This window comes from Triturus cristatus, chromosome 2_1 (assembly GCF_964204655.1).
Source record: "Triturus cristatus chromosome 2_1, aTriCri1.1, whole genome shotgun sequence".
In the NCBI taxonomy this organism is placed as follows: domain Eukaryota; kingdom Metazoa; phylum Chordata; class Amphibia; order Caudata; family Salamandridae; genus Triturus; species Triturus cristatus.
The window spans coordinates 852,787,089-852,799,741 of NC_140581.1; the positions used below are offsets into that span (position 1 = coordinate 852,787,089).

Sequence of the window (12,653 nt, forward strand, 5' to 3'; positions counted from 1 at the left end):
TTGCCCCACCACTAACAGACCATCTCACCAGTTCAGAAACACAGAATACTTAAAATCTAAAACATATTATTGTTTCACATGCAGAGGGTGTAGTGGTGGCACAGATGCAGCTGGATTCTACCTATCCAGACTACCTTCAACATATCACCTCAGTTGATCTATGCAAGCAGAAGGCACACTGTACTAAAATGAATAATCTTTCGCAGCTCACTGCCATGATACAGTGTAACAAGGACGCCGATAACAACAGAGCTGGGAAGGATTAATATACCTAATGCGGCTAACCACCAGAGTACTAATTCGTGCAAAAATTAAGCTGAGTTAACTCAAAGCAAAAATACCAAATAAGTCAAGGCACAAAATTCAATGAACTTGTATAGTAATAATGTCCATAGTAGTTTTTGTTTGAAAATATCTGAAGTGTACTGTTGCTCAGAGAACCAATATGTGCCAAAGGTGGCAGCGATGAACAGCCTGGTGATCACAAAGCAACAGCCAACACCTGTATTATCCTCAATGGACTTTATTAAGGCTGTAATGTAAAACAAAAATAGACTAGGTTAGGACCAAGGATAACAACAAGACAATAAATCTTCCATATGTGCATATATTATGTTAGTTTCCAGTCACAAAATGACTAGATTAACAATTGTGATATACAGTCACCCGAGATCCAAAAAGAAGGAAACATATAGAGAAAAGTAGTATGTAATGGTGTATTAGTGTATGGGATTGCAGGGGCATGAAATCCACCGCTGCAACAAATTCAATAAGCTCCTGAAAGGTGAACTTGTTTGAAGTAGAAAGGATCACATAATGCTAGGCATCTGTCTTACCAAACTACATGCAGTGTGTTGGACCAGAGTAACAGACTCACCGCTGCGTCTGTTTGTTCTGTATGCAGGTAAGAAGGAAATAGAACACAAGGCGGACACTGGTACACCAGAACGCCAAGTCACAGTGCCCAAAGAATGACCTCCTTTCCTGGTGCCTTTTTCACTACTGACTGCTTAACGCCATAGTTGCCACTATAACTGCTAGCTACAAGCAAGCCAAAGTAATCTTACATCCACAAAGATAACTTCAATTTTAAGAACTCTGAAGCAGTGTTATTACTTTAAACAAATTTCTTCAGGGATTCCTACACTTGTTTTTCTGGAAATACCATCACATCACACTAAATGACCCTTGGGGTGCATAGACCCCAGGGAACGGGTCAGAAGGAAATTAATCCAGCACCAGCAATGACAAACATTCCAAAAATAATACTTTATCGAATGCTCCTACCTAGTGTTATAAAAGTAGCGTCACTCAAATTGCAACATAACATTCATCAACCAATACAGCTGTGACCTATAGAAAGGTATAAATCAGGATTAGACACCTCTGTACAATTTTCTATTGTTAGTACTTTCTCTAATTTTCTAATCTGAATGCTCAACCTTTGGTTAGAGATTAAATCTAATTTTCAATTAGATTTATGTAACTGAAATAAAACTTTTATTTGCAAATCTAGCCTCACAAAGGAGACAAACTTTCATATAAATCTATTTTATTGCAACTTAAGAAATATGTATTCTGTAAGGAGCAATTTTCATAACTCCATGCATCACAGAGACCTTTATTCTTAAATATTTAAACATGTTAAACAACAGGGCGAAATCATAAATCAAGAGGGTATGACCAAAAGCCATTTTAATTTTTCATTAAAACAGACTTACCATCAAGACGCAGATGAGGAAAGCTACGGAAAGCAAAATATTCCTGCATAATCGTCATAAGAGATGTCATCTGACAGAAAAGTAGAACTCTGTGGTTGGTCGCTCGCAACTTTGGCAGGATACGATCAAGAAGTTCAAATTTTCCTGATGCTCGATAAAGGTCTGCTCTGTTTCATAGGGGAAAAAACACCAAAATCAATTCATAGCATGAAAAGTCAATGCTGCTCACTATCTCATAAGCTGTAAATTGCTAAGTAGAACAACAATTTGGTACAGCTTTAATATTGTCATTCATTAAAATGTTTCTTCCATTTGCTAACTTTTACATACAGCTTCACCCAATGATTAGTATCCAACCTGTACCTTTGGCGTCAAAACTAGGTTGCCACTGGATAACAACCACCTATCTTATTTAAGAGACTAACACATTTGACTGGAAAGCAAGATGCATTGCAACCTTTGTTTAAAAAAATTACTTATATTGAATATTAAGCTGGACATTCACCCCTCCCATTCACATCTATCTTCCCATTTAGTAGTGAATCAATCATTTTGAAGGCAAGAGTTTTTATTTAATGTATTATCCTCTTTATTCCCTAAAATACAATTTAAGTAATGTATTTCAACAAGCAGTTGCAATCGGTCTCTCTTCCCAATCCAATATGGCTGTCTCTTAAAATGTCTAATATTTTGCACTGTTGAATTTTGAATCTATCAGTCAGTTGAATGAGTTGAGAAAGGGCGAGTGGCACTGGTAACTAAAGAAAGTCTAATGGGCTAAGGGTACAAGAGTTATTACAAGAGAGTTCTTAGTTCCTATGTTTATATCTAATTCTGAAATACTTGCCTAACATGCAATATTTAGAGGGCATGGACATCCATGGCCAGACCAGAATTTGGTTCCCAGTTTCCCCATCTTCCAGCCTCTGGCTTGTCAAGCCAGTCTCACCAACCTTAACCACACAGAAAAGTCCAGAACACACTCTGAGAGGCTTTCACCAAACACCTTTCTTCCTCCCACTTCTCTCCATAGCACCCCTATCAACCTATTTTGCCAAACTTACTTGGTAACTTGAACATTCATATATAGAGCACTAATCCCGACTAACTAACCTACTTGTGCTAGTCAAATTTACCATTAATCTGCAACTAAGAGCATTCGTCACCCATCACTTTGTTGTTTTTGAAAACAATCAGCAAAATAACTCTGCCACGACAGGTGCACTCCATATGTACCACAGTATCTGTATTCATGCACAAGATTCTTCACCACTTTGGTGGTATTGGTTTTATCTTTTGCAAAAACTCTATATTGGCTCACTAGCAAATCTCAGATCATTATACACTACCGCTGCAGCCTGGTTATAAATTAGAAATACCCCTGCTATCCCAGGCTTTTTGTGATCAAGTTGCGTTTCAGAGTTGGAAAGAGCGACACTCCAGGGAATGATTTAGTTCAGAATAGATGAGGATGAGTAGTGCTTGCCATAACCATCATGCATCCCTGATCACTTCTGTGTGTGTGGTGTGAGATTAGAGTATCAATGAGCCAGCAAGAGCTGTCCGACTAAAGATGAATTCTTGCGACATCCCAGTACAACTAGTGCAGACTTTTTTCCTTTGTCTGACTAAAGATGAAGGCTTGAGACATCCCAGTACAACTAGTGCAGACTTTTTTCCTTCTGCCCATTTCTATCTGCTCAGGACTAGAGTATGCAGTTTGACTCCCATACAGGTTTCTCAACCAAGGTGAAGTAATGTTTTTCTCCTTTGCTCCCCTATAGCACTGGACCTCTGTACTTTCAAAACTCCTCAATGCCTTATCACACAAACTGGGCCTTAAAGGCACAGTCAAACAGTGGAATAGATAAGAACAGATACACACCGTGTCCAGGTGGGCTAAATCATAACCTTGAATCAAAACCCCTTTTTGGGAAATGATCTTCACTTTGGAGGGCTATTGTTTTTCTCAATAACTAATGAGCAACCTTTCTAAACAGCAATCACAGCGCAAAATGTTTTCAAATCTGGACTGTGCTTTTTTATGTTTGATTTAAACCATATTTATTGTTATTATGTGAAAAAGTGCAAAGTAAATCAGCATAACAGGACACATTATAGATCGATTGAGTGTCCCCGATACCCAGCATTTTAGAATCTGGAGGACAGACAATTTTCTTCCCTAAAGGTATCAATGACATATTTAGGGAATATTATGTGAAGTTATATGGGAAGCCGAATGAAGTACAAACAGGAAGAATGGCAACATATTTGGAAAGCCTGGGATTGCAAGAACTAGACCAGGCCGCTCAGAAGACCATGGAAATGACAATTACTGTTCAGGACATTAGAGCAGCTATTAAAGAAATGGCAAGAGGGAAACCCCCGGGCCGGATGGCCTCCCGGACAAATTTTATTACACTTTTGTGGCTCTTTTGGCCCCGAGACTGGAACAAATGTATGCTGCGGCATTGAAGGTGGATCACCTTCCAACATCCGTCTGGGAGGCGCTAGTGGTTCCGCTGCCTAAATCCAAAACAGACTCGGTAGGCACAGAGGACTTCAGATCGCTGTCAATGTTAAATCTTGACTTTAAAATATTTAGCAAGGTATTAGCAACACAACTTCTACCTCAAAATGTAGCAACTGGTCCATACCGACCAAAACAGGTTTATCCCAACACGCTCAACATCCAACAACCTAAGCAGGCTGTATCCTGTTCTCTTTCATAAAGACCTGGCGAAGTTCCCTGACGCTGTAGTGATAGCAGTAGACTTGGAGAAGGCTTTTGATTCTTTACGGTGGGACTTTGTTAGAAGTGATGAGGATAATGGGTCTAGGAGACGAATCGTTGAGGTGGGTTCGCTTGTTGTACTCAGATCCCACGGCTAGAGTACACACGGGCAAAACAGTATGTCTGCACCATACCCCATATACAGGGGAACACCGCAGGGTTGCCCACTATTTCCGCTGCTCTTTGCACTTGCGATGAAGCCATTGGCAGAACAACTTAGGCGGGAAGGCGGGGGACATGGGATAGTACTTGATGGGAAAGAATATATGGTAACGCTATATGCGGACGACATCTTAGTATATTTTTAAGGGATGGACCACAGGGTACAGTGAAAGTGACGCGTATTTTGGAGGAGTTTGCAGAGTTTTCAGGACTACAAGTAAATACCCGGAAGACTCATATTTCCGGCGAATCCCACACCAGACAGACCACTGGACCTCCCGGCGGGACTCACGTGGACCCTAAACTCCTTTAAATATCTAGCTGTACAGGTGTTTGATCAGCAAATAGACTTATGAGAGGGGAACCCGGGAGAAGCCTTGAGAGCATTGAGGGCAAATGTGTCCTTTTGGCGCTCTCTTAAACACTCAGTTATGGCTAGAGTAGCACTCTCCAAGATGGTTGTGCTGCTGAGGCTACTGTATTATTTTGTCAATCTCCCAGTGGTGATCTCGAAGAAATGGTTCCAAACCATGGACACCCTGCTGAGAGACCTGGTGAGGGATGGAGGACGTAACAGGGTATCGCTAAGGACTTTAAGACAACTCTTAATAGGAGGGGGGCTTGGAGCACAGGAATTCGAGGCGTACTACTTAGCAACAAAGCTTCAATGGCTGGCCAAATGTCTAGATGGGAAGGGATTGCAGACACTGGCACTTCAAAAACAAGCCTCCCGAGGGATATTAATTACCAGGATGTTAGAAAAAGTGGAATATTACTCAAGGTACATTGGCATGCTGAGACAGATGTGCGAAGCGTGCACCGGGAATACCAGAGTACGCGCCAGACCTACCAGTAATAGGTATACCACAGATGGGGTGGCTCCTCCTTTCACGCAGGGACAGGTTCGGGGATGGGAAGAGGCAGGGGTGATCTCAGTCAGGGACTGTTATCAGGATGGAGAATTACTTCTACTGGCGGAATTCCTAGAATACCACGAGCTACCTCCAGGACAGTTCCTAAGGTACGGGGGACACAAGCAACGCTATGGGGCGGAGAGACACACGATTGCCCTTCACACACACAGCCCTCCAAGCGATGGTGACTCTGGGATCTGCTGTACACCTGGCGAAATGGTTGTATGAAGTGATAGTGGGCATGACACAGATGCCACTGTATAGCCATGCTGATTGATCTAGCAGGCCCATCTGTCAGATAAGATCCTGCCATCCTGGGAGAAAATGTTGGATTCTACCTTAATCCACTGCTGCCAAGGGCAAACTGAAGCAACTTAGATGATAATGGCGCAGGGGAGGGAGACTTGGAAAATTGATGCCCCTGGTGACCTGCATGTTGCCTGCCTGATCCCCGTCCGGCGCTGGCCACGATAGGATTGGAGGGGTTGAAGTGGGGGGCCCTAGTGCTGCCTGCACCCCAATTGTCCAGAGTAGCTTCTAAAATGCCAAAACCCATGGAGAAACTGCCTGGCAGGGGTCGAGAGGCCCAAAAACGTGCTATGGCTCAACTTTCTTTAAAGCATTCGGAGGCAGAATCACTTATTTTGCTAAATAGGGGTATAAAATTATGTATTATAACATATGGATGGACATTCTTTTAGCCTCTCGCTGCCCTTGGTTAATGAAAGTACCCAGGGTCAGAGAAGGGTCTACAAGAGTGTAGTGTATGGGAATTATAGAATGCTGAAGCATCATTTCGAATGAATTGGGTCTTAATGCATGTCAGCCAGGAGATGGAGATGGCGCTGCGTGGGGAATGACAGCTGGTAGTTGGAGAGTCCAGCAGCCGGGTCTTGTTACCTACCTATACGAAATAAATTACTTCTACTTTACTTATGTGTAGAGTCTTCACTGCACATTAAAGGCGATGAGTGAAGTGACTAGACAGCAGATCCTGCAAATGTACCTGCTACGTGCTACTTGCTGATCCTGTCCGTTGATTACCGTTCCTTTAACCTACAATACCGCAACGGTGGAAAACTGATCGGACGTTGATCTTCCTGCATTCCTGCCTATCTGGTCACGTGAGGAAAGAAAAACTATTTTACTACATTTGGTGTATTTCCGTCATTGATCAGTCACTTGTGCACATTTCGCCGCATGTTTAATACTGGCTTGACGCGAGCATGGTTACGAGGCGTGCATGTTGTCTAGCAACAGTGATGATTTGATGAGCCTCCATGCAAGCGTGTGTTGCCTGGCAACCTATCACAGCTGATCTACTGATGTTAGCATTCGGCAACTGTGCCCTGCCGGCAACTACTCACATTACAGGAGTGGCCCTGGCAGAACAGATGTATCGCTTGGGTGCTTATAGCATGTGCACTCTTGCGCTGTTGAGAGTGTGGTTTCAGAATATTACGCTAATCTACACAGCATATTTCAGCAGTTTCATATAGCTGCAACTCAGCTGTATTATTACGCTGATCTGCACAGCAAAGCAGACACAAGGAGATGATGGACGGAGCGCTGAAACATTACAGACACTCACCCCCAGTCACAGATCTGGGTTGAATCCATTATCGTTCTTTAGCTCACTTCATCACCCCAGGTCATACCCAGCCATATGCAAATGAGTCTTGACCCTGTTCCTCATGAGAACAGTCCAGCCCAAACTGCAAAGCCAGGTCTTCCCTGAACTGGAAACAAGCATCCTGGGACCGGTTTCGGGGTAACACCACTCAGACAGGCCAGTTTGAATCCAGTGGTAAAGTGAGCAAGGGACTCATGTCTAGGCATACCCTGCCAACTTAGGGCGAAGAAAGCAAACACAAGGAGATGTTGGACGGAGCGCTGAAACTTTTCAGACCCTCACCCCCAGTCACAGATCCGGGTTGAATCCATCATCGTCCTTTAGCCCACTTTCCCACCCCAGTTCAGACCCAGCCATATGCAAATCAGTCTTGACCCTGTTCCTCATGGTAACAGTCCAGCCCGAACGGCCAAGTCAGATCTTCTCTGGATCGGAAACAAACATCTTGGGACCGGTTTCGGGGTAACACTCCTCATCATCTCTTTGGGTTTGCTTTGATCTGTACAGCAAGGCAGAGTAATTCTGAGAAATTTTCAATTTCGATTTCATTTCTCTGCATGCTTCTACACCAATCCTCACAGCTTGCGGACAAGTTAATTTAAATATTGCCACATCTTTCCAACTCCACTTTAGGAAATCCCTATTCTCCAGTGCTGATCCGCATTCCATATGGACATGTTATTCTTTACTGAAATGTTATTTCTCTGTTTAGTAAAACCTTGCATATTTCCTTTTCCTCATTCAATTCAAAGTGAATTTACTTAGGTGTTTGCATGGTACTTTCACTGTTAAAAATTTCCGGTGATGATATAATCATTTTTTTCATAGTTGCATATGGTTGAAGTAAAGTGAATTTTTACTCTTAAAATGTAATTAAAAATAAATAGGGAAATAAACAAGCTCCAGCACCAAATATTACAGTGAATCCACCCTAATAATTTTTGTGGTGTCTCCGGCAGCGGTTTCATGCCCACATCTTTGCCGCACTTTGCCTCCAGCCGCTGGGGTGGGACTACGTCCCCCAACGAACACCTGGTCCAGGGTGGGCCCAATCTCAGTCCGTGGCCGTCCAAGGCTGGGCTGGGCCACCCCCCTTGGACCCTCATCTAACCACTCCAAAAGTGAGCTCCAATGATTAGTGCTTCTATTCCATTGAGTAAGAATCTATCTTTAAGACAGAGCAATGGGGAAAAGGAAAGCTGTGGAGCCTTGCAAAGGCCCAGTGAAAAAATCCAAATCTACAGAAAAGCATGATGCAGAGAATTGTACTTTGACAGAAATCGATAATTTAATTGAGGAAGTCGAGGTGATGCTGACTCAAGACGAAACATGCCTGGAAGGAAGGGGTGCAAATCAAGGATAACCTATTTCTTTAAAAAAGGTGGCCATAAGCCTGAGGAATCCATTCCAGCTGTTATCCCAAATGTTCTGGTTTGTGATACCGTAGTGCCACACGCTGCAGACCAACCAACTACTATTACAAGTCCGATGCCTGGGCCGAGCCAACGGATACTCAACCAGTACCCACAATAAACATCTGATTGCTCTAATCATTTTGGACCACTGTCAGACTTGCCCCATGAACCCACAATTCTGATTTCACATACCCAATCTTTGATAGATAAGCCTGTTACTGCAATTGTTTCGAGTGACAAATGAGAAGACTTGGTCTCATTGGTTGGTTCTTTAATGGACAATATATGTGATCTGAAGGCGGCCCTCTCAACAACAAATTCAAGGGTCCAAGAGTTGACTGTTTTGAATGGAACCCTTACTGAAGCTCCCAAGAGGAATAATACCGACCCTAACACAAAATGTCAATGCTGGCATCTAGGAGGACATAACTTTGTGTAACTAAGACTAGACCAGATCAGGGACATGACTTCCCAGAAGATATTTTCTTACCAGGCCCAAAGGCGAAATGCTAAAGATGGAATCCAGTCATTTACCAATCCACCCAATGATTCCGCCCACAGCATTCAAACAGGCTCTAGGAATGTGGCGGTGGGATCTAATCATATTACTCCCTTCAGGAATCCTGGTATGTCCAGAGGTTATGTATCCAACCAAGAAGTATATTGTTTGAAACCCCCGGCTAGTGAACTCTTGAAAAATACAACCTTGAATACCAAAACGTTAGGATGCCCGGAATAGATCATCTCAAAGCACCGGCCATCCTTTTACCAGCCAGCAATTGTTCCAACATTGAATATAAGTTCCCAAATTTGCCATAGCTCAATCAATATGTCGAATGTCCCCAAACGGAAACCCTGTGTTAGAGAGTCTACTGATTCCCTGGTGAATAAAGAATCATATTGGATTAGACACAGTAGGAAGAGCTTTTCAATATTTAATTGAGATATAATCACTGCACACGGGGAACAAATCACTCGGAGTGCTGGAACGCAATAAGTCTGACACTTAAGGATCCTGCGATGGTTGCTGGGCTATTGGCTCAAAAGGCACGCTCATATCCACCTCATGACTCCCCTATCCAATTCAGGAGTTTTCCAGGGGTCCAGACTATGGTTTTGAAGAACAAGCCTGCCATGTTGCCCTCAAATCAACTGTTGACATCTAATCAAGCCCCCTATGTGAACCTTGCAGTTCAAGGCCATTAGGATTCAATAGACGACATACAATCAGGAAACTCGGATTTGGGTGAGATCGATTGATTAGGGGAGGGCCCTATATGAACAAGTTACTTACCTTCGGTAACGATGTATCTGTAAGAAACATTAGTTAGTTAGATTCCTCACCGTAGAATATCCCCAGGCGTCAGACTGGATCCGGAAGATTTTTCGTCAGCAATACCCCTTGCGCGTCGCTAGGCGTCGTCTGCGGCTCCGCGTCAGTCGTCGGCGTCGTGCGCCGGAATGACGTCGTCGGAGTACTTAGACGCCGCCCTCGCGCGCTGACGTCAGTTCTTGTACATAGCTTTCCGCGCTAGGAACGCAGAGCCATGCAAAAGACCGACACTGGTGCCAAAAATAAAATCTAGGGGCCTGAAAAGGATAACCTTAACCCTAGATGTCAGTTCGCAGAACGGGGAGGATGGGTGGGTCAGTGAGGAATCTAACTAACTAATGTTTCTTACAGATACATCGTTACCGAAGGTAAGTAACTTGTTCATCTGAAAGAAACACGTTAGTTAGATTCCTCACCTTAGAATAGATACCCAAGCAATACCATCCCCGGTGGTGGGTCTGCGAACCAAGATCACACCAGAAAGTCCTGGAGGACAGAACGGCCAAAGAAGCCATCCCTCCGGACTTGGCTGTCAAGGCAATAATGCCTGGCAAACGTGTGTAGCGAAGCCCACGTCGCCGCCTGACAGATGTCCTGCAAAGGGACACCCCGTCCCAAAGCAGTAGTAGCCGCTGTGGCCTGAGTAGAATGGGCGCGCAGCCCAACAGGAGGGTCCTTTTTTGCCAAGGAATAACAAATTTTGATGCACAAAACGACCCACCGAGAGATGGTCCGTTTGTGCACAGCTTTCCCCTTCTTAGCACCCACGTATCCAACGAAAAGTTAGTCGTCCACCCGGAACTGCTTTGTGCGGTCCAGATAAAAGGAAAGCGCACGTTTTGGGTCCAGACGGTGGAGCCTCTCTTCCTCTTTGGAAGGATGCGGAGGCGGAAAGAAGGTGCGCAAGGTGACAGACTGCCCAAGATGAAATGGAGTCACCACTTTCGGAAGAAAGGAGGGACGAGGCCGAAGGACAACCTTGTCCGGATGAACAGAGAGAAAAGGAGGCTTTGAGGATAAAGCCTGGAGCTCACTCACCCGTCTAGCCGAGGTGATAGCTACCAGAAAAGCAGTCTTAAGCATCAGCAGACGAAGAGGACAATTATGAAGAGGCTCAAAGGGAGCACACATTAGAAATGTGAGAACAAGATTCAAGTCCCACTGAGGCATTACAAAAGGGACAGGAGGGAACGTGTGAGTAATGCCTTTTAGAAAGCGTGTAACTACAGGGGACTTGAAAAGAGAAGGCTGATCAGGAAGCCGCAAGAAGGCAGAGATGGCAGCAAGATAACCTTTCAAGGTGCCCAGGGCAGAGCCCTGCCGGGCCAAAGAAAGAAGAAACAGTAGAACCTCAGAAAGAGGGGCGGAAAGGGGATCCACAGCCTTTGCTGTGCACCATGCCACAAATTTGTTCCACCGGCAGGCGTATACCGTCTTTGTGGAGGGACGCCTGGCTGCCAGAATGATATCACAGACTTCAGGAGGCAAGTCAAATGGCATCAACTGCCGCCGCTCAATCTCCACGCATGGAGGTGGAGGCTGGACAGGTTCGGGTGGAGGACCGTCCCCTGCTGCTGCGACAGAAGATCCTCCCGAAGGGGCAGACGTATCGGAGGATCGGTCAACATACTGAGTAGCTCGGGATACCAGTACCTTCGTGCCCAATCCGGAGCCACCAAGATGACTTGGGCCCGGTCGTGCCTGATCTTCTTCAGCACTCTGGGCAGAAGTGGTATAGGCGGAAAGGCGTACAACAGACCGCAACTCCACTCGTGACGAAAAGCGTCGCCGAGCGAGTGCCGCCTTGGAAATTCCAACACGCAGAACTGCTGACATTGCGCGTTCTCTTCGGTGGCGAATAGATCTAACCAAGGCTCTCCCCACTGCTGAAAGAGACCTTGCGCCACTTCGGAGTTCAGACGCCATTCGTGATCCATCATGCACCGGTGGCTGAGTTCGTCCGCTCTGGCGTTCAGAGAGCCCGCCAGATGTTGAACCACTGGTGTTCCAGCCACGTCCAGAGGCGCAGAGCCTCCTGACAAAGGGTCCACGACCCCACCCCGCCCTGTTTGTTGCAATACCACATGGCGGTGGTGTTGTCTGTGAACACCTGCACGACACTTCCCCTGACAGAGGGAAGGAAGGCTTTCAGTGCAAGTCGGATCGCTCTCAACTCCAACAGGTTGATGTGGAGACGAGACTCCGCCGGAGACCAGAGGCCTCTGATCTCCGCCTCTCCCATATGGCCACCCCATCCCAGGAGGGACGCATCCGTCACTACGACATGCTCCGGTTGGGGAAGGGAGAGGCTCTTGCCCTTGACCTAATCGCGGTCAGTAAAGAATAACATGTCCATATGGAATGCGGATCAGCACTGGAGAATAGGGATTTCCTAAAATGGAGTTGGAAAGATGTGGCAATATTTAAATTAACTTGTCCGCAAGCTGTGAGGATTGGTGTAGAAGCATGCAGAGAAATGAAATCGAAATTGAAAATTTCTCAGAATTACTCTGCCTTGCTGTACAGATCAAAGCAAACCCAAAGAGATGATGAGGAGTGTTACCCCGAAACCGGTGCCGTGCAGTGCCCTCCGAGATCAAGACATGGTCGGACAGGTTGCCGTGATGCTGGGCCCACTGAAACTTCAGGTCCCACTGCAGAGCCCACATGCGCCGCCTGGC

General features: G+C 45.2%; 1 protein-coding gene across 3 annotated transcripts in view; it reads right to left on the reverse strand.

Moving 5' to 3' along the window:
* The window catches only part of SMARCA2 (SWI/SNF related BAF chromatin remodeling complex subunit ATPase 2), a 1,761,756-nt gene that overhangs the window by 866,635 nt on the left and 882,468 nt on the right, over nt 1–12,653 (reverse strand). For all 3 annotated transcript variants that reach the window (XM_085632958.1, XM_085632957.1, XM_085632956.1), the window contains exon 24: nt 1,722–1,888. In XM_085632958.1, the coding sequence (XP_085489084.1) occupies nt 1,722–1,888 (167 nt within the window). The remainder of the gene's footprint in view (nt 1–1,721; nt 1,889–12,653) is intronic.